Consider the following 26,807-nt stretch of genomic DNA (forward strand, 5'->3'; position numbering starts at 1 on the left):
AATGCCTGGAAAATGAGACAAAAAACAATCCTTGATAATGCTTTATATTAAGGTTCTCTTAAATAAATCTGTTTACTGAACTGGATAAAATTTATAAGCCACAAAAAACACATCTTTCTTCCAAGAACCTGCATCAGAATAAAAAAAAAAGAAAAAGAAAAAAAAAATCTCACTTATAGCATACTCACACTTAATATAATATAGGAACATTAAAGCCTAAAGATTTATAGATTAAAACTATACCATCCATTAACACTTTAATATTTCTATTGTACTTCCAATAAAATGTGTTTTTAAATACTTTTTTCCTGTCTAGAAAAAAAGGTATTTAAAAATTTTCTGTTTTCTGTTAATTATGAAACTAAAGCTCTATGAATTTTATTATTGTTCTCTTTTTGCTTAAAATAAATGTTGATTACACTGTCCTGTAAAATGTGATTGTAGATATTTTCACCATCAAAACAAATGAAAAATCTGAACAAGCACTCCTTTTGCAAACTAAATGACTGTAGAAACATTTTCTATATATAAAATTAGCAATGGTATAATAAGTGTGAAATACATTTTTTTCTAATCTTCACCTGCCCGGTTTGGGTGAGTCTGTGCCCACTGTAGCCTCAGATTCCTGTTCTTGTCTGACAGGAGTGGAAGCAGATGTGTTCTTCTGCTGTTGGAGCCCATCCACCTCAGAGTTCGATGTTTTGGGCATACTGAGATGCTTTTCTGCTCACCACAGATGTAAAGAGTGATTATTTGAGTTACTGTGTCCTTCCTGGCAGCTAGAACCAGTCTGGCCATTTTCCTCTGACCTCTCTTACCAACACGACGTTTCTACCCACAGAACTGTCACTCACTCAGTGTTTATTGTTTTCCGCACCATTCTGTGTAAACTCTACAGAGTGTCGTGTGTGAAAATCCCAGGAGATCAGCAGTTTCTGAAATACTCAAACCAGCCCATTTGGCACAAACAACCATGCCACAGTTAAATTCACAGAGATCACACTTTTCCCCCATTCTGATGTTTGATGTGAACATTAACTGAAGATCTTGACCTGTAACTGCATGATTTTATGCAGATGAGCAAGTGTATAGGTGTTCCTATTAAAGTGGATGATGAGCGTATATCATGCATAAATCTATATATGGTTAAATAATTAGATAATTAAATGTAAAGCCTGGGATTTCTTATGTTTTATTACAGCTTTATTCCTATTATTGCCACAGATCAAACAAAATGATACAGAATAGCAATTAAATAAGGAAACTATAAAAATTTTGTGGAATTTAATAACGGGTCACTCTCAGTTCCTAATGAGACTCTGTGAGACTGAGAAGTGAGTGTTTTATTACAGGCAGGTGCACTTGGAGGGTAAAGCCTATAGATAAATAACTCATAAACGGTGCTAGTATTAACTGTAATAAATAAATATGTGGTGTGATGCAAGAGCTTAAATAGAATAAAAGGCTTTTGGCCCTTTCCAGTTAGATTAAATCTAGATTGTTTAATTTGCCACTGTATATACTCTGCCAGTCAAAATCTTTTGAACATGATGGTGCACTGGGTAGCATTGCTGCCTCACAGCTCCAGGGTTCCTGCTTCAATCCTGAACTCAGGATACTGTCTGTACGGAGTTTTGCATGTTCTCCCCGTGTGCATATGGGTTTCCTCTGGGTTCACTGGGTTCCTCCCACTGCCCAAAAACATGCAGACAAGCAGACTGGCTATGTTAAATCCCATCCAGGGTGAATTCTCTCTTCTTTCTTCCAGTGTTCCTGGGTTACTGAAGATGAATGAATGAATAAATTAACATATTTTAATAGTGGCAAATAAGGAGGTCAGTGCGCACACATCTTTTGTATCACTTATCCTACACAGGGTCACAGAGAGCTTGGAGTCTATCCCAGGGACTCAGGACACAAGGCGGGTGACACCCTGGACAGGGTGCCAACCTGTTGCAGGGCACAACTGCACACACACTCACACAATTCAGAGATGCCAATCAGCCTACAACGCAAGTCTTTGGACTGGGAGAGGAAACTGGAGTACCCGGAGGAAACCAGAAGCACGGGGAGAACTTGTAAACTCCACACGCACAGGGAAGAGGTAGGAATCAAACCCCCAACCCTGGAGGTGCAAGGCAAGCGTGCTAACCACTAAGCCACTATGACACCCACCTCCCACTATACACATGGAAAACTTATGAAAAACTGCAAGCTTATGAAACTATTTTCATCCATCCAGTAGGGGGCATCGTGTGACTCCAGCATGCCTATTTTACTGAGCAAATGAGAGTAACTTTCTGATTAAGGAAATTAAGAGCTAATCTAAATCAATATTTGTGTAGGCTAAAGAGTAATTGATTTAAACACAACACAAATTTTAAAGTCAGTAATTAGATTTGAATGTGACTAGTGACAGGCTTTCGTTTGATTAGTAATAATTTTCAGTTTTTAAAATGATATAAAATTGAGTGAATTTTTGTCTAACCATCTGTCTTTTTATGTCTCTGCACTGTTTGCTTATATACTGTATCTATCAATCTCTCTCTCTCTCTCTCACACACACACACACACACACACACACACACACACACCCTTTTGACCACATTTATCCACCATTTCCTGTTTCAGACATCAACATTACAGCATGTTCTCCATCCTGTCTCCACAGACCGGCCTGTCCCTGCCAGCGGTTCCAGACCGCTACGAAAATAATGAATTTAACTGCAAAGAGTATAAAAGCTGGATTTTTCCATGCCATCGTCTGTTTTGGAAACCAAACCTCCTCACCTCATGTGACCAGACTTTCAATTATAGGAAAAAGTAGTTTCACCGTTTGTTAGTTCTGCGGGAAATGGATTTACCTGAGCTGCTTTATGAGCAGAGTTGCGGCTTCAGACGTACACGTGACAGACGTACAGAGGTATAGTTTCATACTGTGTGTATTTTCAACATCTGCTCATGCGATCCAAACCGCAGATGCTTTAAAAAGAACTCATGGAACAGAAGCTGTGCCTCATAAAAAGGCACATTTCCCTCCTTCAGACAGTAAATGTGCATTTAGAGGTAGGGTCATTTCAGAAGAGCGTGCTAATGCTCGTCAAGATTGCATTACGTATATCAGAGGGCTTGGCCTGAGAGAGCATAAACCATGAACAGGGCTTTCAGTTACATTTCTAAAGAGGCGTTGGCAAACAAGGCTAATGCTTATACATCCAATAATGAGTTTCCTTATGAGCTGTTGTGGTTATGGATGCAGTTCAAAAGCACTCAAAAGAAACATAACAACTGTCCAGAATCAAAAACTATTTATCTGATAAATACGGAGGCAAGAACTAGATTCACACAATCAAATCTATACATGCACTCTTTCTCTTGCATGTGAATGGACACACACACACACACACACACACACACACACACACTGCCATGTAGTAAGCTCTCTATGCATGTTTGTGCATGCACTCACTGTAGTAATGTGTCATTTACCAATGAGTCGACTCTTTGAGTCAGCTCTTTTAGGTGAACGCTGGGCGTCTACTTGTGTATTTTCTTAGACAAATAGATCATGTGAAATGCGGATAGAAAAGATTTTCAGTATTGTGAATAAGAGTTCTGGTATGAGCACAGGACAGGCTTTATGAATTACAGCATCTACAAATCTGTGGTAACCAAGTGAGATTATCCACTGAAGAAAGGGTCTGACTTAAGAGGAGGGTATAAACTGTTTTTGGAAACTGCAAATCTTAATAGAATCCATGTGAGACCATCTACAACAGCAGAAAGTGAGTCACAAGTGCTAAAGCTCTAAGCAGAAGTAGCACATCAGGATTAATCACATGGGTCCAGAGCATGAGAGGAGCCACAGCAATAAAAGTGTATCAGGAAAAGAATCATTGTTGAGCTTAGTGAAATGCACTGACTCACTAAAATATCATACGCACACACACACACACACACACACACACCATTCTGCCAACTACTCTGCAAAATTAGTGATCTTACAGCAGTTAGGACCCAGGGTGATCATAAATTGCTGTACAAAAAAAAAAAAAAAAAGACCAAAGACAGGATGCGTGGAGGTTTTATTAAATTTTTTTTTAATTAGGTTCATAATAAACATTTTAAAGAGTTTCTATTCCACTACCATAATCGATAAAGTGAACAGTAAAAACACAAATAATAATGTTGCACTTTTTTTGGACTTGATCTAGCTAGGAGATTCAATATTTTGTTTGGTGTTCAGTCATAAGCTCTGCTCCATCTTCCTAGTTCTCTCTTTAAAAAGCAAAGTGACTCTTGACTTGACTGTAAGTTTAAAACGGAAATATATGGGATTCTGTTTTTTTTTTAACACCGTTTGAGCTAAAAGCAAAACAAAACCCCTGATCATTTTAGGATTTATAGGAGTTACGTATATATACAGATAATTTAGGTGTCAAAAAGAGTAGGTTTGGTCATCCTATTAATGTATAATGACTAAGATTTTCTAGAGTAACGTTTTTCTAGAATTTTCAGTGTAGGTAATCAGACTTTTTCTAGTGTAGTACAGATCAGTATTTACGATCAGTATATACACTACATGATAACAAGCAGAAAAGCATTCAGTACTTGCAGAATGTACTTTCCACCTGCAGCTGCCAGAATGCTGTAGAGCAAATGCCTTCAAAAATAATGAAACTAAATGTTTCTACATTAAAAAATACTATAAAGAGCAGTAAACAGTAATGAAACAAAGTCAATATTTGGTGTGACGATCCTTTGCTTTTAAAAAAAAATTAGTAGTCTCAGGTACATTTTGTGCAGTTTTATAAGGAAATGAGCTGTAAGTGTTACTGAGCATCTTGCAGAAGCAGCCACAGTTCTTCTGGAGACTTTGACTGTCGACTCGCTTCTTATTTTTGCAGCGAAACCCAGCAGCCTTCATTATGTTTTTTTGTCTGAAAAGTGTCTCTTATGTAATATGCTGCTTTCTTTACTGACATACAAACATTTTTCTGTAACATTTAATTTTGTGCTGGAAAACTAATGTTTGGAAATCTAAAATGTTTTTGTACTGAATCAATAATGTAGAAGTCATCAAATAAAAGTCTATAACAAAGTTTGTACTAAAAAAAAAATAGGGTGCCTAAGACTTTTGCACAGTACTGTACATTACATTACAGAGAAATTCTTTGCATATCAGGAAGCTGGAGTCAGAGATGATACAGCGACCCTGGACCAGAGATGGTTAAGGGCCGTGCTCAAGGGCCCAACAGTGGCAGCTCAGTGGTGCTGAGACTCCAACCCTGACCTTCTGATTAGTAACCCAGTGCCTTTAACCATTGAACCACTACATCAACCACTCAAACGCAATTACAGCACTGCAATCCGGTGCAGTGAATTTATCTACATCTATATTCAGTCACATACAGGTTGCTGTAGCACTAAGTACACTGTGTAGAATGCTTAACTCATCACAGATGACAAATTATCACAATTCTTAATAGCTTTTCTCTACATTGATGAACTTGATTGGATGCTAAACTCAAAGGATGTTTTTAAGTAAAAGTACAAGAATTCAATTTCAGTAATACTCAAGTAAAGTACACATACACCATAATAATACTTCGGCATATTAATGTAGTACAGTTGGTAGTTGCTAATATCTAACTCCATCGAGAGAACATAACTAGGTGCAAAATTATGACACTACAAAATGTTCTTTTTTTCTGTAAAATTTTACTGAGGCAACTTACAATGAAAAAATAAAAAAACATTTTAGAAAGTTTTGAAATCAGGCATTGTCAAGACTCGGTGATGAGAAAGACACTGAAATTGTATCCAGCTATTACAATCACTAAAGCTGCAGATGCTACAGATGTAACACTTCTTCCTAACGACTATGTCCTCTGACTCAGCCCTTTCGGGTTTTTCCCACTTCCCAAGCCAAGCCTGATAGCGCCTGATCTGGGATCAGGTATGACAAGCCCGAATAAACATGAGTGAGATTTTCAAGAGATGATCCATAGAAGCTGTAGAGATGTCAGTCCGAGCTGGAGAGGTCGCTGAGGTCAGGTTATTTCCTGTGTCTCTCTGCCTCCTGTCTCACAATCCTCTGTTTTATTTTCTCTCTTGTCAGATGATTGTTGATAAGTTCTATCTGTTCCAAACAAATTTCCAACCAGCTTCTTTATGGGTTATGAAGAAGTGCCATGCGCCATGCCGTTTGCCCTCTTGGGCTTATGATGATTAAAAATCCAACGTACTATATCTTTGACCATCTGCATTCTTCCCTTGTTGAGTCATGCATAGCTGCACAGTTACATGCACATCATTTAGAATCACGCACGCACACACACACGCACTTTTCACCACATTTATCCACCATATCTTTTGTTTCTGAAAGAGAGAACATTGCAAGACTCATTAATCACTGATGTTTTTTTAACATTCTTAATTCTGAATACCACAGAGTGAGATTCAGGTTCTGGGATTGTCTCCTCTTACCTGCAGGGTTTTTTTTTTTTTTTTTTCATGTAATTTTTATACATGATTCATTTCTTTTTACATGTGAGTTTCATAAATTATTCTTTCATTTTCACAAGCAAATTTTTCACACTTGGGGCGTGTGTGTGTGTGTTTTTAATTTCATGTGATTTTTACACATGATTCAATTCTTTTCAGATGTAATTTATTTACACGATTTCTATATTTTAACATGTGATTTTTATAAATGATTCACTTATTTTCACAATTTTATTTTTATGATTCATTTTTTAAGTCATTTTTAAACATGCTAAATTTTTCACGTATTTTTTTTAAATATATAATTCATTTATTTTCACATGTAGGGAATGTGTTTTTATTTTCTTTTTGTGATTTTTATGTGCAATTCAAGTAGTGCATGTAGTTTTAATTTCTTATGTGAATTTTGTATATGATTCTTTTTTCACATGTGACTTTTGCATTCATTGCATTCATGATTCATGTCTTTTCACAAATGTAGGACATGTGATTTTATTTTCACATCTATAGCCACCCAGCTACCTAGTGAGTTAACAACTTTCTGATCTGTGGTTTCTAGTTTAATGCCACTTATAGAAAATGTGCAACATCCTCCATTTTTGCTAGATTGTCACTAACAGTGAATGAATGATGTATGTAATGTTGGAAATGTAAACTCCACCAATTGGCTGTTTGAACCAAATGAATTTCCTCAAGCATCCCAGGTAGAGTTGTCTTCAGAACAATTTTAATTAGCTGCATAAGATTGGTACCAACAGGAACTAGTAGTACTCTTTTATAGGCAATATTTGAGTTTAACACTACTACTAAAAATGAACAAATTTGGTGGTTATCAAGAAAGATTTTTATATATATATATATATATATATATATATATATATATATATATATATATATATATATATATATATATATATAACTTTCTTGATAACTACCAAATTTTAGTAGTAGTGTTAAACTCGAACATTGCCCGTAAAAAGCTAGCTAGCTTCATAAAGAATATAAATTATAGTATTTTTCAATTCAATCATTTTATTTGCATAAAGTTTTTAACAGTAGACATTATTTTGGAAGCAGTTTAACTGCAGCCAATATAAACCCATTAAAAATAAACATGGCCAATCAGAATTAGGAAGTATGTTATTTCAAGCACATATACACATGTTTAATTTAAGATGTGTTGTAGTTGCGCCACCACTGTCTCTCAGGATGATCAAGGAAGTGCTAGAACTCTAAGTACTGTGTCTGGCTTGTGTTTGGGCTGGTTCTTGTTTTAATTGTGCTGTGGAAAAAGAAACATTTTTATACTGTTAGAAAAATTCAATGCAATTCAATTCAATTTTATTTGTATAGCACTTTAAACAAAGGTCATTGTCACAAAACAGCTTTACAGAAATATATAAATTCCAGATAGAAATTTAAAATGTATAAATTTGCCCCTAATGAGCAAGCTAGAGGGGAGGTGGCAAGGAAAATCTCCCTGAGAGGACATCAGGAAGAAACCTTGAGAAGAATCATACTCAAAAGGGAACCCATCCTCATCTGGGTGACACCTGATAGCGTGATTATAAATCATTTCTCTTCTATAACTGTGTACTATATAGTCAAAAGGTGCTACTTGTGTTAACAGGAACGTGAGTATTAGCATTAGAGTCATTTCTGAATTCATTATAGTTTTAACTTAAAGTCTGTTGTATCAGACTGAAGTTATTAGCTGTTCAATGATGGAGACTTGGGTGAAAACTGTTCTTAGCAAGAGAAAAAGGATGGTAGAGGATGCTAAAGGAGTCTTTTATTGAATTATTGAATCCTAAATGGGCTTTATATGGAACCATTTGTTGTAGGGTTAAATAGGATATTTAGCCTTTTTGGGAGAGTGGAGTGTATAAACCTTGTTGTGTCTGTGTGTCATGTCTCTGAGTGGTCAGGACACCAGACTGTTTGGGACTGCAGACTTAACCCCAAGCACCGCACTGCATGTAAACTAAGAGTCAGCCTTTACTCCGTCCTTCAGAGGCTTTTTTACTCAAAGCTGTTTATCTTTAATCAGCCATCAGGCGCAGTGCAAAAGCACAAATCACCGAGCTGTTCTGCAGTGTGCTTGCATGTTTGGATTGCAGTAAACAAAAGAGCTGCATTAAATGAACAGATGATGAAAGGGTTAAAATGAAAGGGTTAAAATGGTTCAGAGATCCAAGGAGTGCTAATAAGAAGTGACTGCCCTGTTCTTCTCTAATTACTGCCTGTTCTTTCATGACTGCCCTCGTTTTTTTACTCACACAATTAGAGGAGTGAGCATGCCAGCTCTCTCTCTCTCTCTCTCTCTCTCTGTTGCTACGTCTGGCCCTGTTTTGGCCACTCCAATAAAGAGAAAAGTCCTTACTCAGCTGCTGGATGCTGTTATGAATTTTCAAGCTGCAGACTTCCTAGGACAAAGAAAAAGAGAGAAGGAAACAGAGAGTGCACAGGCAGGACAGAATCCAGGAGTGAAAAAGAAAGTGTGTATGTGTGTGTTTGGAGCAGTGAATGCTAGCCCTAGTCAGTGTAAGACACAGCTGACAAACTCCTCTTCAAAACATCTCCTTTTCTCCCATCTTTTGCACATTTCTACCAGACCGAGATTTATGCAGACTGTTTTTCATTTCAGATGTTCCCTCTTTCTTTTCCTTCTTTCGTTTTAAGACTTGCCAGTATCCAAGGAGTACTCTACTTCCCTGCCACTCGTGCTTTCAGGGAAAGAAACAAAAATGGACCTCTGTTGCTGAGGAGACCGGTGTGTGTGTGTGTGCGCGGGCGTGCGTGTGTGTGTGTGGACATGTGTGGAAATTATATCATATCATTCAGGGTAAGAATTTTTCTTTATAACTTTGACCTTGTGGGGAAATTTAGCTGGTCAAGGAATTTTTTTTTTTTTTTTTTTTACAAAACTGCAGATTTAATAAAAACAAAATAACTTCCCATTTGGTTACTAAGGTGAGGATTGGATAAAAGTATATTATTGCATAAAGCAGCCACATTAATATTTACATGTGTGTGTCTACAGATCAAATAAACATTCGGTGTAAAGAAAACGTCTTCACTGCTTCGGTGCACAACTCAATTTTCTTTTGCATTTTCATTTATTTTTCTCTCATTCCCTTCTCTCTCTGTCAATCTGGTTCGAATTTGTCCGTCTGTGAAATTCATTGGAGTGAGGAAACAGTGTTATATCCCAGTATCAGTTTCAGAGCTTCAGATTATGGTAGCTTAAGTGGTCGTCTTACTAAATAAACAGATGTCTGGTCCTCCCCTCTTCTCAGGGCTCAGGAGTGTAAACGATAAACACACTCGCTCCGTCAGCACAGAGCAGAGACTTTGACCCAGCCTCCACGCTACAAAGCTCCACAGCATTGGAGACCGTTACTCACATGTAAGAAGAGCGACTGGGAGGCAGGGCACTTTAGAGAATCAGAGACAGCACGAGAGAGAGCAGTAGTGGAAAGACAGAGAGACAGGCAGAGACAGAGGCATGTCCAGAATCTGACGCGCTAACAGGACTCGGAGTACTGAGAAGCTTAAGGTAAGCATCTTGAACTCTCCTATGTGCATTATTTTTACTGGAACAATCTGCTCCTGTTTCTGGGTAATTTAAATCACTGCACATGTTGAGAACTGTGTTAAATGCTTTGTATGCAGGCAGCAGGTACACAGGGAGAGAGAGAGAGAGAGAGAGAGAGAGAACAGGGGTACATTTTAGCTGTAAGAGACATTCAGATGTTAACACAGTGAGGAATTAACATGGACTTCCTGATTGTTCACTCTGAGCACACTCTTAAATGTGTCCTGAATACTGAAAGGATCTGGACAGCTCACACTCTTCTACCTAACTTCACTTTAGTTTCAGACTCTGACTCATAGCATCCCTTTGAGAGAATGCGTGTCATTGTTTGATGCATCAGTGCCATCTTTTACGACAGTGAAATTATACACACTTTTAATTTAAACACAGTAATAATCTTTGTTGCTTTTTAGATGCCTTTGTATATGGTCAGTGTTGTTGTGGCAACTTGTTTCTTCTGGTAGATGGGAAAACCCACAGTTTTCCAGGACACTGGGCAGCTGGGATCATTTGTGATGCAGGTATTTGTTTGTGCATGTTAAATATGTGGCATCTCTTTGCCACTCAGAGAGAGTAAACGCAGTAGGGTGCATTTACACATGTTCCCCTTTCACAGGAGTGCCTGAGAAATTTAAGATGTTTACTCTCTCGCTAAACGAGTGTGTTTGGCAAGCAGTTACAACCTCAGACCAGTTTGAATGGGACACCGTTTTGGTGTTAATGAATTGTTTGAACAGCTCCTCTTCTTAACTGGTTCCTTGTCCTGAGCATGGGTTAATAGCTACTATGCTACTACATACTAACAGATGTAAGATGATCCTTATGGAAGAATGCCAGTTTGTGTTGCTGCTTGCCTTTTTTGTGTGTGTGTGGGTAGAGCTTCTTATTCAATATTTTGTTCTCAAAACGTCTGCTGCTTATACATTCCAGCCCAGCAGGAACTCATTTTGCACTTTATTGCTTGCAGAAAACTTTTTCCATGTTTGTGCATCTTCCTGTTTACTTATTTATCCATCTACATGGCTAGCGTGAGCTGTGCATGCTGCAGTACAGATGTTTGGCACAGATGTTCTGCACCTGATCTCTGGCTTGCCAGGATTTGAGATTGGCAGTGCCATGCTTTCTCATGCGTATCCCCCTTTGCCTGGATCATGCTGTTCTTTCTGACTCCCTCTTGAAGAACTAGAAATGAAGGTAGGGCTTCATTATTTTGGTGCATTCCAAAGGGACTTGTGTATTTGTGGTAGGAAGGTGAACACGATATGCTCATCGTCAGAGTCATTAGAACGCTGTTATTAAGCAACATAGAATAGCTTTTGAGTATTTTCACATACAACAGTTTCTAGAGTTTACACAGAATTGTGTGAGAAAAAAGAAAACATCCACTGAGTGAAAGCTCTGTGGGTGGAAACACCTTGTCGATGAAGGAGGTCAGAGGAGAAATGGCCAGACTGGTTTGAGCTGACAGGAAGGCTACGGTAACTCAGAGAACTTCTCTTTACAACCATTGTGAGCAGAAACGCATCTCAGAACACACAACATTGCCAAACCTTGAGGTGGATGAGCTACAGCAGCAGAAGACCACATTAGGGTTGTATATAATAGTTATCAGAGCCATAGAGCTTTCTAATCCTGAATTTTCAACCAAAGGAACGCTACTCGTTTTTGAGTTTGAGGTTTGGGATTAAACTCATTCAAGTCACATGACGAATTCTTTAGTAACAGGCTAACTAAAGAACTTGATAATAAATTTGGGTTTCCTCTGTTGTAACTATATTTAAAAAAATCACAGACTCCATGGCTAGGCTTCATGGACCCCTGGAGGACCCCACTTTGAGAACCACTGATGTAAAGGCATTGTGACAGTTAAAATAAGACAAAACTATTGGGAATATCAACATTTTCCACAGATGTGTCACAAAATCACTAAGAAAAACTCGTACAAGTAAAATTACACTACAATTACACTTCAGCCTCAAACTGAACTTCGATGAGTTTTGCCATGTTGAGAAATGTCAACATTGTGTGGAAGCTTGTGAATGTAAAGAATATCACATAAATGGATCACGTTTAAGAATCTGCTCTTGGGTCATGCTGCTGCACAGATATTAGTTCTAAAATAGAAAACATGTCCGAAGTCATTTTCTTCCATTTTACTCTAATAGTTTCTGCTTTCTGGGTTAGTTCCTCAGAAATGAGGTAGTGTGCTGTGAGGAATTCTCTTATACTTACATAAGGGTATAGGTATGCCAATTCTGAGAGAACGTCTCATGCTGAAGCGGTGTCAGTTTGTCTCTGAAGGGAGTTATGCTCACTCTGCGTCATCAGCTGTTTCCGCTCTCCCCCTCCCCCTCCCCCAGCTGTGCTGCATGCCAGGTAGATGAAAACATGTGTTACACATTAAGAGCAGTCCAGCGTGCCCGCTGCAAAGCGCCATGTGCTTTCCATCAACTCTGCAGACCTGCTCTGCTAGCACTCTGCTGTGTCATAAGCAGTCCACATTTGACTCAAATCAGCTTTGCTGGGATCTACTGATTTATTTGTCTAGGTGGTGAATAAGAGCCATTCATACCTAGTCATTTTTCTGAATTGGTCATTTTCAGGAAAGGTCTTCTTGAGGGATTTCCCAGGGTGCAGTCACAGTGTCATTATGTGGTTCTATAATAGTCCTAGGTAGCGTTGCAGCCTCATAGCTCTGTCACTATGGAGTTTTGCGTGTACTAGCCGTGTGTATGGGTCTCCCCCCAGGTTCCCTGCTTTCCTTCCAGCTCTCAAAAACACACTGCTAGGTGGATTGGCTAGTCTAAATTGGCACTAGGTGTGAGTGTGTGAATATGTGTGTATTATTGCCTCACGCCCTTTGTTCCCGGATCTACCACAAACCCTGACCAGGATACATTGGACGAATGAATATTAATACTATAATACGTTTATAATCCACATGTGAGGCATGACCATGAATGGTAAGAAAAACAAGAACTAAAACTGTAAAACTAGGCTTACACAGTTTGAAGACTAAGTGAAACAGAAATCATAAGACAGTTTTCTTTCATAACATGATATTTTAAAAACACTGACACGAATTCGAACAAGCAAGGGTGATGTAGTTGGATTTTGGATTGGATTTTATTTGTAAGACAAAGTACAAATGCTAACCTCAACCATAACTTAGTAACTTTTTATGTCTTGAGTCATGCTGACTTTATTAATCTGCAAGTGTGAGACCATGTTGGATTTTAAGCATCAGTCATAACTCCAAAAAAAAATTGAATGAGTCAAAATCGGTCAGTTTTAATCATCGGTTTTTCAAAAAGATTTTGTGATGCTGAAGGTAGTGGAATCCAGTGCTAACAGTTTGCACATTTAGAAAGAGTAGATGTATCCACATCTAACTGTATCTAGCACAACAGAATAACCGAATATCGTTTTTCCCTCTATTTTTTGTACTATCTTTGTGGATTTTGAGATGCTGAAGATGGGACATTCCAATGCTATCATTATAAAAATCTATAAAAATTACATTTGAATGCTGTAACCATAAAAGGATATCAGCGTTGCATCCATCTAATGCACAGTATATGTAAGTTTTGAGACAGGAAACACACAAGCTGACTGGGCACTTATGAGTAACATCACAATAGTTTTACAAAGGTTTCAGTAGAAACAGTGGAATATAACATGATATACAATAACTGGCCACTTTATTAGAAACAGCTATATACTTGGTCATTCATGCGATTATCCAGTCAGCCACTAATGGCAGCAACGTAATGCATAAACTTACCAAAACTGGACAGTTGTAGATTAGAAGAAGAAAAAAACATCACCTGCTCTTTTCCCAATCTTCAGCTGTCCAGTTTGGGAGAGCCTGTACCCACTGTAGCCTCAGATTCTTGTTCTTGGCTGACAGAAGTAGAACCCGATGTGGTCTTCTGCTCTTGTAGCCCATGTGTTCTGAGATGTTTTTCTACTCACCTCGGTTGTAAAAATTGATTATTTGAGTTACCATAGCCTTCCTGTCAGCTTGCATCTGTCTGTTTTTTCATTATTCACAAGTTATTCTATGTAAATTCTAAAGGCTGTTGTGTGTGAAATTCCCAGGAGATCAGCAGTTTCTGAAATACTCAAACCAGTCTGTTTGGCACCAAAAATTATGCTTCGCCCCTCTGGAACCAAAAAATATGCTTTGTAAAAGTGATTGTGTCTCTTTCTCATCGGTCTAAAGCTGTGCTGTTTTTCTGCACCGCATCCAAATCAAACAGGGACATGGAAGAAAAAGTGCCTGTCAGAAAGCAAAGTGGGCGGACCAAAAGAAAATATTATCAGACTTTCTTTTGGAGATAAGTAACTATGTGTCAAAAGGACAGTTTGTGTATTTTTATGTGTGTGTGGCTGCATATGTCTGTGTAACTCAAAACTCTGAGGAGACAATAACAGTGCATAACTTTTGCATGTGTCACCAATGTGCTTTATTAACCAAGGAAGAGCTCCATGTGTGCACAATGGAAAATTTTGAGCACATAATATAATATGTCTTTTATCATACCTACATCAATAACTTGTTTTGCGCAACCTATTAAATTAATATAGGATCATAATAAATGATCATCTCGGAAAATGGGGGTTAATATTTTAGGGTTTAATTATCACCTGGCACATCAACCTATTTCTAGCGCCACAGAATAACTTAAGCAAAACCCGACTTCCTCATCTTTCATTTTTTTCCCTACATTTTTCCTTGCTATGTTTGTGGAAGTGGAAAAGGGGATTTAATGCCAGAGCAGTAATTGTGTTCAGCTGCTATTTTTTTTTCAGCCTCTTCCCCTCCCTCACTCCCTAGGTCCCTGGCTCACTCTTTTTTGATGCATGGGGGCGTGCTGAGGTTCTCACAGGATTATCGGGGTGCTGGCAAGAAGTAGAGTTTTAGGGCAGTCTGTGAGGGGTTGTTGTTAGAGCTCAATGTGTGTTTGTTTGTGAAGAAAAAGAGCTGAAATTAGCTTAAACCACCTGAAATGGTTCTACTAATGAATAGACAAAAAGGTTAAATCTAGAACTCTAAAGCATGATTCAGTTTGTTCATTTGGAGGATCCCTCTTTAAAGAAGATTACATCAGACAGGGTTCATCTTTAGAAAGCTAAGAACCCTAAACACCTTAATGTCCTAGCTTTAAATTTAGTACAATTCAGGTATATTATTTAGTAAGAATTAGGAGTTATTGAGTAGCTTTGCTTATTCAGTCATCTTGCTTCTTTCTATAAAGAAGCCAAATGATCTGCCAATACAATATGATTTTCTTGGAAAGGAAATACACATAATCATCTTATATACATTTTATAATCCTTTCATAATGAGACATATTATACACACACATTTGCCTATATTCAATATATTTTCACTTGATTATATATTATTTTGCACAGTGTTGTTATAAGAATGAGGAATGTACAACTGTGTAAAAGATTAACTATCTACAGGACCATTTTATGACAGCTGTCACACAAATATGCAAAATTATGACAGCAATATTACATATTGTGTATATAAATGATTGCTAAATTTATTATATAGTGAGTCTAAATGAAGTGATTTTATAAACAAAGTCAAGCACTGAAGGCTGTATTTCAACATATCGCTAATGCAAGGGTGTTTTCTGGGAACTGGTGTCATATGGACCAGATGTGGCCGGCGGTTGAAGGGTGCAGCTCATTCCCTGGGCCCCTGCATCCGGTGCCTTCTTCACAGACGGAACTTTCTGTAATTCTCAGATGACATGTCTCTGGCGCTGCTGTCCTCCTCAGCAGCTGAGCACAGTCAGAGAGAGCAGAGAGCGAGAAACTATGACCTGTGGCTGTAAATATGAAGATATATGGCACTTTATTAAATAAGGAGGGACGATCCATTGCAATTAAACTGTTCTGGGCTTTTAATTTAAATGGTTCTCAAACACATTTCATGCCAACAATTTATCCGTAACAAGCTTGGAGGGGAACAGATATGCGGCCACATCTGAAAACACCCAAACCTCTGATTTACCACACACTCATTTCTTTACTGGTTTAAAACACCATGACTAGGTTTGATGAAAGGAGCCATAGTTTTTTATCAACTCCAAAACAGAACCTGAGGTTTTGCATGTGTAGAGAGAGCAAAAACAAAAAACAAAAAGAAAAAAAAAACACTTGTGTGTATTCCAGATAAACAGAGATTTTATCATTCTGTGATTTTCCAGAAAACATCTGTTCCGTGTATGAGTAGGTCACCAGTCACTAAGTTTTTTTTAACTTGTTTTGTTATACATATACAAAAAACTTATCCTGTGCAAAATTGATAATAGACATATGTCCAGAAATGAATAGTACTTTATTTAAATCATTTGGAGACACTAAACATTATCACCAGGCAGATCTGTAGCCAAAGGTTTTCTATAGCTGTGGTCTACCACAAACTAATTTCTGCTGGTTGTAGGAGCATGTCCATGTCAGAGGTATTAACCATCACCTTGAGTTCAGCCCTTGTCAGTTCTGCAGAGTGACAGCATCTGGAAGCTAAATTTTTGTAGCCTGTGATCAGGTCAGTTATTGTTGGAAATATAAAAAAGCAGAATTATGGGAATTACCAGTCAGCACCATTCCTCTGGTATGCTACGCATGCAGCTTATCCATGATTTAATTTCTTGTGCAAGGGCATTGTAAGTCATGCGTTATAGAAAAGATGTGCAGGAATTCCATGTGGCAGACAGAAAAGCAAGACACAGGCCATGAAAAACCCTTCGTTCTCCTGCCTGGGGTAAACAAACCTCTTTTTTTTAATCTTTAATTACTTCATGTGCTGGTTAAAATCTGCAGTGCTGATGTCATGCTATGTTCTTGTTGTTGTTTCTGTTGCTATTGGGGAGAGACGGCTGGTTTTGGTGTGCTTTGTCAGGTCTTAAGTGGTCCTTCTAACAGGAAATGACCTTCTTCAAGCACTTTTTTTGGCGATTTTGCTGTGTTTTCCAGCATGAGCTGAAAATACTTACGGGCTATTTATGTACTTGTAACTGCTTGCCCATGTCTTTGATATGTTTTACAGATGTCGTAGATGTTTGTAGATGGCTCTTATTCTTTTGCACAAAAAGAAAAATAAAATGTATCATAGCTACAAATCTCCTTCTTTTCCTGCAAATGGGAAACTATGTTTGGAATGTACTCAATGCACGTCTCCTGCTCTTTGCTTCGCAGTGGTTTACATTTCTGATTATCTGAATAGAAGTTAGAGATGCTCCTCAGGCCACTCGAAATCTCTGTCTCTGTGGCTTGATATGTAAATAGTGTATATGTAGAAGCAAATCTAAAACATAGTATGAAATATATTATTCCTAAATCTTTAATCATACAATAACTTGCTGATAGTTGTGAACAATGAAGCAGCATAGCTCTAAAACAAGGAAACAAATGAAAAAAACAACAACAACAATGTTTTCATGCTGTCTGTTATTTGGAGAATTTGTGTTAAGAGCTGCTAATAGCGTGATCGTCATGTTGGAAGTGTTTTGGGTCAGTGATGGATTTGACAGGGTTTACGGTTCTCGTGGGGGGAAGGGGGAAGGGGGGGTCCAGAGAGCTTTCTAGATAGCAGACGTCTTGTCTCAGGGGAATGGAGGGGTGAAAAAAAAGGTTTGTTTTGACAGGAACATAGTAGATCAGTTTTCCCACAACCGATGCCAAAATTTTGTATGGTAGGGGGCAACAGACACTTGTATTAGCCCTGTCATGTATAAATGGCTAATGATTGCAGGAAGGGGGGATAAAAAAAAAAGCCAGTATGTGTGTGTGTGTGTGTGTGTGTGTTTTGCAGGTTTTTTGGCAGGTTGCCTCTCTGTTTGGATTTGGCCACCAACAGCTTCTTCTTACATTGCAGCCTCTTCAGGATTATTGTCTGCAGATTTAGATCTTTCTGGATGATTTATTCCATATGCTGATTTTATTTACAACACATGAAATCACTGGGTATCATTGTTTTTGATGGATTAAGTGTTTAAGTAGATGTAGCTCTCATAGGATTACAATGTTCGTTTCATTGAATACTGCTTTTGTCAGCAGTCCCAGGTTCATTGGTTCGAGAAAAGAGTGCCTCTGAGTCAAGCGTGAGTCAGTGTAGCAATGCTTGCTGATTATTTCCTTTAGTTTGCTTTAAAATGTATGCATTATGGAAAGATTCTTTTAGTTCACTGAGTTAAATGCACCAGTGAAAACATCTATCAAAGGGCACTGTTGTTTGAACAATGTTCCAGGACATTTGGCACCACAAAACTGAAACTGTCCTTTTTACACTGCCACCAGTGCACTACTGCAGGCCAATTGTTTCAGTTGTGTGATCTGAAGTCAGAAAAGACAGGAACTAATGGCACTTGGAAGTGAGACTAACACCACTGTTGGTTATGGCAAACTGCATCACAATACGCAACACCAGTAGATACTATACTTTCAGTGTTGTTTTAATTTCATCATTTTTTTTAGCAATTAATTGATATTTAAGTAAAGAATAAAAACGATGGGGTGTGGTGTTAGAGGAAAATAGCCAATGATGGAGATTCCTATAACAGCATGTCCTAAGTGTTTTATTCCTCTCATACCACAGTTTCATGTTGTCGTATTCTCGAAATTTAATAAGATAATATTAAATACTACTACTACTACCAATAATAATAATGAAATTTAAAAAAATGCAGCTTGTTGTGTTACCAAGAAACTTAAAAGTCCTGAGACCTGAAGACTTTCATGTCTTACACCTTATAGGAACTGCTTTACTTCTGAATGTTACAAAGTGCTGACACTGAAGACTCCTTCCCTAAACAAAGAAAAGAGAAAACTTCACCATATCAACAATTAGACATGTGTTTATTCTGTTTATGTGAAGCATCTGCAGCACAAGTCTGTGTAAGTTGTTACTATAGAAACAATAGCATATCAGGATGAGTGCCCTTGAGCACAACTGCTCAGTTGCATAAATGAGATAAATGTAAGTCTCTCTCAATAAGGGTCTCTGCCAAATGCCATAAATATAAATGTAATGTATAATTTGACAGCTGGAACTACAGTCAGAGTTGCTGGCATAGAAAAGTAATCAACACCTTTTGACCAATCATATTCGAAAATTCAGCAGTGCTGTGGTATATATGTAAATTTCATCATGGTGCAGAATTTTCACCTTCATAAATGTCATGTTAATGTTTAACATAACAATGGTGTAATTGCAGTTGCTGTTATTGTTGTCATTATGACCATTCTAATTGCTTCTGAGGGAGGAAAATAAACTGGATCCACAAGATTTGTTGGCTCATGTGTGGGCCAGTTCTTGTGGATATGAATTTGCAGTGGGAAAAAAACAGCCATACATTTCCTTCCAAAGACAACTTAACCACATAACCACTCCTGTATCATCACCTTTTCTAAAAGTGTATAAACCTTTTAGGAGCTCCAAGTTGCCAGTCATTGAAATAAACGAACTCAGCTTTGGTAAATTCAAACATCAGTGAGTTCCCAAAGGTGATTAAGTGACCACAAGTTGACTTTTATTGGAACAACTGAATTGTTCCCTAAAGACCTAAGCATGAGAGGTTGTTGTGTACCTAAGAATTGCAGTGTGTCAGACGGGGATTTTCAGGCTCCATTTTTACACAGCATGGCTATGAGTGTTTGTGTGTGTTTAGTATGTGTGTGGGTGTGATTGTTACAGTGATGGTTGTGGTGGTGCTCTGCATCCGTCTTTCACACACGTTTCTCACAGGAAGTTAAAGCTCTCCAGCTGTGTGTGAAGGAAAATCTGATACTGCTTTTTTCCCCCCTCTCTCTTTTGGTCTGTTTCTCTTCTCTTGTCTCAAAGATGTCATGTTTTTTCTCTGGGAGACCTTTAATGCTAAAACGACTCCCCCCTACACACACTCTTTTCTTTCCCAAAGCAGAGTGAACACATCAGGACCGAACATCAGTGCCAGATGTTTAAATAAAACAAACTGACGTATATAAAGATAATCCCACAGGAGACGACAACAGCACCAGAGTGGTTACGCAGAGCGTAAAAGGTTGCACATAGACGCATATATGTACACACAGCATATCCTCAGGCGGTGTGTTGTTGTGTGGGAATGACGGGGTGCAGTTGCTATGTCACGTTTGAGCGTGTTAGTCAGGGACCAGGATGGTGGGAAGGGTCAGGCAGGCAAGAGATTCCCATCAGCACATACAGTATATATATATATATATATATATATATGTGTGTATATATATATATATATATATATATATATATATATATATATATATGTATACACACACACTCTAACACTCAAGTACGTTGAATTGCGAGTGTCTCTGTTTATGAACACGCAGAATGATGTAAAGATTACTGCAGCAGATTATGATCTTTCACTGGGATCATAATCTTAGCATCTTTGTATATTAGACATTGATCATGTTTCGGCTTTACCTCCTGTATTAGCTGGCATGAGATTTTAAGTATGAGTAGCTTTGCAAACCTCAAGAAATACTATGATCTCTTTTTAAAATATCCCTGAACTCAGAAATATGATTTGATCCCTGAACTCAGAAAAATGGTTCATTTCTCAAGGATGGCTGATTGCGATGTCAAATTTGCTAGCATAGTGCAGTATTTAGTGCATAGTGCATAGTGCAAAGTATTTTTTTCTCCCTTAAATTATTTATACAGAGACTTTTCCATTATTTGGCTAAAAAAAAAAGAGAGTGTTCTGTGTGGTCTTAGTTTGTAATATGAAAAAATAGGCTCAGATGTACCAAACTTTCACCTGGAGGAGCTGTGTACTAAGCAAGCTAGCTAGTGAACTTGGCTAATGTTAGCGATTAACAAAATTGTGGTTGTTATGGTTTATTTTGACAGGATTGACTACTGTTAAATATGCAAATATGGCGTTATAAATCGTGACTCAGATCCTGAAATCCCACTTTAAGCATTTTGCGTCTATCTGTGACAAATGCAAGCTAGTTTACTAGCATTTTTACCAGAAGGCTAGCTAACTAATGTTGCTAAAGGAAAGAAATTTTGATTGTTACAATATAGTATCTTGACAGGTTTGGAAAAAATACCAAAAATATGACAAATCAAGAGTTAGATACTGAAATCCTAGAATAACCTGTGACAAGTGTGAGCTAGTTTACTGTCACCTAACTAGCTGGCTAGCTAAGTAATGTTGATGAGGAGAAAATATTAATTGTTATGGTATTTTTTGGCAAGTTGGGCTTCTTACTGGGCTTTTGGGCTCAATAAATAACTGAAAATATGACAAATCGAGACTCATTTACTGCAATCCCAGAATTACCTGACAAACACAAAGTAGCTAGCTACTAGCTAACTACTAGTAACTAGCTGGCTAATTTTGCATTTCCAAGTTGCATACTCAAGTACACTCATAGACCCTGGCATTTTTAATGAGGCTAATGATGTAGAGATATTTCTCAGAGATTTAGTAGTGTCCATCCATCCATACATACATTTTCTGTACCACCTATCCTACACATGGGAGCCTGGAGCCTATCCCAGGGGACTTGGGGCACAAGGTGGGGGACACCCTGGACAGGTTGCCAATCCATCACAGGGCACAATCACACACACGCTCACACACCAATTCACACACTACAGACAATTTGGAAATGCCAGTCAACCTACAACACAGGTCTTTGGACTAGGGGAGGAAACCGGAGTACCCGGAGGGAAACCCCGAAGCACGGGGAGAACATGCAAATTCCGTGCACACAGGGCAGAGGAGGGATTTGAACCCACAACCCCGGAAATGTGAGGCAGCAGTGCTAACCACGATTTAGTAGTGTCTTGGACACCAAAACAAATTAATCATTGTATTATTCTCCATAGACTTTGAAAAGGTTTAAAATGACACGTTCAGGGGTCCTTTAAGAACTTGCTGTGTTTTGAATGTGTGTCTTTTGGTTCGTGCCAGCTCTTGTCAGCTGCTTTGTGAAAGCCTGGAATCACTCATACAGGTTAGCCGGTTAGCTGTGGTTACACTTTTCATTTCAGCCAGACCTACAAACGTGAGCAGAGTGAGATCTGTGCACATGCAAAAGACCCCTTCCTGACATTGACGTCAAATTCGGCCAACAGTCTGCACCATGCATGCATCATACCCCCCAGTTTCTCCTACTTTTTCTCTCTCTCTCTCTCTGTTTCTCTCTACTGCGCTCTCTTTTTGTGTCTTTCTTTCATTGATGCTCTTTTTCTCTTTCTTTTTCTCTGAAAGGAATCCATTCAAAGTGCTTTTCATTTCCCTTGCCTTTACCACTTGGCAGTGAACATACCACCTTATTCATCTGTTTTTATCCAAACAGTATTTCTCCCTCCTTCTCCAAACCCACTTCACCGGGACACTGTGGCTGGGTTTGCTGCACCACAGCAAATATAGATGCTGAAGTTCAGAATTCCACATGGACTGCTTTCATGCTTAATGTTTTCGATTAGACTTTTTTGTACTCTTGTCACTTCCTGATAAAAATCCTAATGGAAAATCCTAGACATTTTTTTTTTGGTTCACATGTACATTAGAAGGACATTTTTATTATAATTAACAATGAGGTATCAGTGGCAATGTTAATGATTATGCTGATGATGATTTACAGTTTCCCGCCAGGATAAGTGTTCCCGGGTGCTGTCATTACTGTAAGCATGACCCCGAAGGCCTGCATGCTCCCTGACTTGTCCCATGTGTATCAGAGACCATGGGAAAGGAACTCAGTCTTATTCTGGGAACATGGCCTGCAACCCCCTCTCTTAAACATAATTACAACACAAGTCTTTCTTCCTTCTACGTGTTTTTTAATCCCAATGAGAGTCTGCATTTTTATGACGCGAACATCTTAGAGTAGCATTTGGATAATAGTCCCAGAGAGGTGTGTGCGTGTGTTTCCATTCCTGACTTGATACAGTCTAACCTCATTTTTAAAAGCTATTAAAAACCCATAATATTTCCTGTGTATTTGATGGTTAAATGAGTAGTGAATATATCATGCATTTATTAGCTAAACCACCAGGCATATTAATTCCCCAACATGCTCGAACTCGATGTTTTGTTTCCAGAGAAACTATACAGTTATCACACTGGCAGTATTTGGCAGTATATTTATGAGGGGTGTAACAATAGACAAAATGTAATGATAAAATATGTGTTGTCATTTTTGCAACAAGATATGATGAAAGAAAAAAAATGGCAGCATAATGTTAGTAATGTTGTAATTAACATCCTGCTATGTTCTGTGGCATGTATAAAAATGGTGAGCAGGAACAATTGACCTGGATTTTGGATCAAGATGGAAAGAGAAGGGCTGCCAAGTGGCAAAACAGGAAAGAGCTCGCCCTGTTGGGAGATTGGAAGTTCAAATCCTAACGATGCTGTAGCCAGGAGTCTAGAGAGCAAAATTGGCCATGCCCTCTGGGTGGGCAGGATGGAATTACTCACTCTCATCGGTGTGAAACTAGCCGATCGTCTGCATCTATGAGCTCGTGTATCTGGAAGTGGGTGGATAGTGCTTTTCTCTGAGTGTGGTATGCTGCCCTGTGACACAGCATGAGCAGCAGTTTGAAAAAGATACTGTTGCTGGCTTTATGTGTCTTGGAGGAAGCACATGTTTGCCCACCGTCCCTGGTTGGTAGCTGTCATGTGATAGGTGGCAATTGGCGAATGACCAAAATCAAAAGATGGCAAGAGGAAAAGATCTGAGTGACTTTGAAAGAGGGTTCTTTATTGGGGCACAGATAGCTTCATTCACAAGGTTTGCTCAACTGCCTGTGTTTCAATTGGAAGAGTGATTAAAGTGATATCTGCTGTGAGATCTATGGGAAAGACAGTAAATTAAACCATGCAATGGCCACAATGATATGTAATAATTAGTGCCATATGTAATAAAAAAACAGAAAAGCGACTGTCCTTCAGGGAACTACGAATGGCAATACAGGATGTGATCAGACTGTTTACTTTAATCAGAATGTTTAAATAAAAAAAGTATCAGGACATTTCTTTGGTCAATGAATGGGAGCTAAAAAATGTATGTTAAAGCCAAATCAGCAGTCCACTGAGTCACTTGTTCACGAGTCTTAAGAGTCATAAGAGTATTCTTCTTATCCCAGATGCCTCCCTACTTATTAGTTCTTTCACCAATACATATTTCAAGAGTACATCATCTCTATTTTTAGTATTAGATTACTATGAAGCTACGTTATCACATTATAATCAGTTACCATCTGAGCGGTTACTTGTAGATGATACATTGCCATTGAGACATACGCATGCAGTAATAACGTGCTTAACTCTTTACCCCAGCACTTGTTTAGTCACCACTGAGAGACACTGAGCTCTTATCCCAGGAGCTTTATTGTGCTCATATCTCTTTTATGCATTATAACAACCAGACCAAGAGTCAGCTGTGGGTCAGTTTTTTTAGTCTTTATTGCCAACTTTGTTATAAAAATAGCAGTTTAAGAATTGCTGTATCTGTTACAAGTTAAGAACATTTCCGTGAGGTAATACTTGGCTCTTCTTCTCCCCCTTTTTGTATGATTCCTCCTCCACTTTTTTCGTCCTTCACCTCCTCCATTTCTTCCGCCTTCACTGGTTTTCCCACCCTTGTCCAGGCCTGTGATTCGGCTCTAACTATTTCCAGACCTCATCAATCCCCCACCCTTTATTGCTTCATCTCTTTCCACCCACGACAATCATACCTCTCTTTTTCTGATTACTCCCTCGCTACTCTCACACTTGTAAACTCATAACAACATGCACAACTCAAGTCTATAGGGCCTGAAATCAAACTTTACCCTGAAACACATTAAATATGTTTTTATTGAAATATTTGTGATGTGTTTAGCGATTTTGGTGTTAAGTTGTTGGTTGGTGTTGTACTGTATTTTCAATCCTGTGAGATGTTAATGGCTGTATGCCGTGCTGATGTCACATGGGGACATTGCTAGCACAGTTACGATTGAGTTTAAGCAGTTGTGCTGAGTTGCAGCAGAGGCCCGGCTCAGCTAGTTAGCAATCTATGACATGATAAACATGACGGCACTGATGGCAGTGTCAGAATGACACTTTTGGAAGCTTTGGAAAATATCTATTTGAGCAGAGTGTACAGATGAGGAGGTGAGAGTGCTGGACAGACCAAAAGGACTAAAGTGCTTCTGCATTGCTCTCATTAGGTAGAGATGACACAAAAGGGTTAAATCTCACTGCACCAAATGCTGATGTAAAATGATGATGAGAGAAGTTTATACAAAAAAAAATGTCAGGATGAGGGTTGGGTTATAGTTCCCACAGCTGCATTCTTTTCGAGACAGCTTGAACAACTGAACCACATCATCCACTTTTGTTCAAACTTGTATGAATATCTCAGAAGATCCAGGTTGTTCCTTCACTACTTCTCTATCTCTGCAGCTCTCTCTCACTTGTACTCTCTCTCTTTTTTCTCTTTAATGCCAGGTTTACTTACTGACACACATCCTGACCTTTGTCACCTTTGACCTCTCCCTATCAGTGACCTTTAAATAAATCTAAACAAGGGCAGGATCATTGTTGTCATTCTAATCGCCCGTATCCACAAAACATGAGTGTTTATTTCTTTAAAGAGGTGATGAGGGACGTACCCAAGCTTTTTCAGGATGGCCAGTTCCACCTTTACTCTGAATGAACAAGGTGGCTCATTCAGTTGGTGTCCTGTGTTGATGTAAACCTGTTCATCTTTCATCTTTCCTTTACTTTATGCATTTAATGCCTGCTAAAGAGAACTTTCAGAATATTTTTGGAGGTGACATTGTTGATCAGCACACAGTTCATTCATGCCAGAGAGATGAAACATAATGCGACAGTAACTAACTGACTGAAGCACAGTCCCATGTGTGTAGTCGAGCGAGAATTGGACTTGTTGTTCCCCAACTGGACTTGTTGTTCTCTGTGTGCTCATATCTCTGCTTGGATCAGCACAGAACAATTTGGGGAGTTAATGAAAAAGAAAAAAGATGAGAACCATTAGGAAGTTCACTTTTTTGCTGATGCTGTTTAATACACTGCTTTTAGAACATTTGTGTGCTATTAAGAATAAATACCTCCCTTTAGGTAGGATGACACTGTCTGAACTGTTCAGGAAGTGCTGTTCTTTATGGTTTTTCTGTGGTTCTTTTTGCTTGCAATGGCTGAATTGTTGTTTTTTTTCTCTGTCTACAGAAAAAGGCAACACCAGTCAGCCACTATGCAGGGAGTCCGTGTCAGCCTTTTCCCACTGACACCCTTAATAACAGGTAAGAGATTAAACATGGACTCAAATAGCAAGACTAAGAAAATAAGCTTTGTGAAGCCACTGAACTCTTAGCACCCTAAATGTCCCTAAATTGTTCTAGAATCCTACAACAGAGTTTTGAATTCAGAAAAACTTCCACGTTTAACCATTTTTGAATGCTAGAACCATTAACCCTCCAAAGTACTCTTGATGAACCCTTCCTTTTCTGAGGCCATACATAGCTCAGACACAAGACTTGGTTTAATGTCATGAAGGCCATATCAATAATGATCTATGAACACATTTATACACATAATTATGTATGACAGTGCACTTTATATTAATATTTATTATGTTTTATGAATTGCTAACAAATTATAATGCTAATACCACAAAAATCCCATTTTGGCAT

General features: G+C 38.4%; 1 protein-coding gene and 1 long non-coding RNA gene across 4 annotated transcripts in view; one reads left to right on the forward strand and one right to left on the reverse strand.

The window, feature by feature from the left end:
- Positions 1-7,521: 7,521 nt before the first annotated feature.
- Positions 7,522-20,313, reverse strand: LOC117598000 (uncharacterized). 2 transcript variants are annotated; one of them, XR_004578746.2, is made up of 3 exons: positions 13,933-17,688; positions 12,338-12,470; positions 7,522-7,789 (listed from the first exon to the last, which is right to left on the reverse strand). It is a non-coding gene; the product is annotated as an uncharacterized LOC117598000 (long non-coding RNA). The 2 variants fall into 2 exon arrangements; XR_008302311.1 differs by having other exon boundaries at positions 7,522-12,470; positions 13,933-20,313.
- pdgfrb (platelet-derived growth factor receptor, beta polypeptide) overlaps positions 9,828-26,807 on the forward strand; it is a 44,912-nt gene continuing 27,932 nt past the window's right edge. For both annotated transcript variants that reach the window (XM_026918918.3, XM_026918919.3), the window contains exons 1-2: positions 9,828-10,066; positions 26,344-26,417. In XM_026918918.3, coding sequence (XP_026774719.2) covers positions 26,369-26,417 — 49 coding nt within the window. In that variant the 5' untranslated portion in view covers positions 9,828-10,066; positions 26,344-26,368. The remainder of the gene's footprint in view (positions 10,067-26,343; positions 26,418-26,807) is intronic.

The sequence above is a fragment of the Pangasianodon hypophthalmus genome, chromosome 9 (genome assembly GCF_027358585.1).
Source record: "Pangasianodon hypophthalmus isolate fPanHyp1 chromosome 9, fPanHyp1.pri, whole genome shotgun sequence".
Classification (NCBI taxonomy): Eukaryota; Metazoa; Chordata; class Actinopteri; order Siluriformes; family Pangasiidae; genus Pangasianodon; species Pangasianodon hypophthalmus.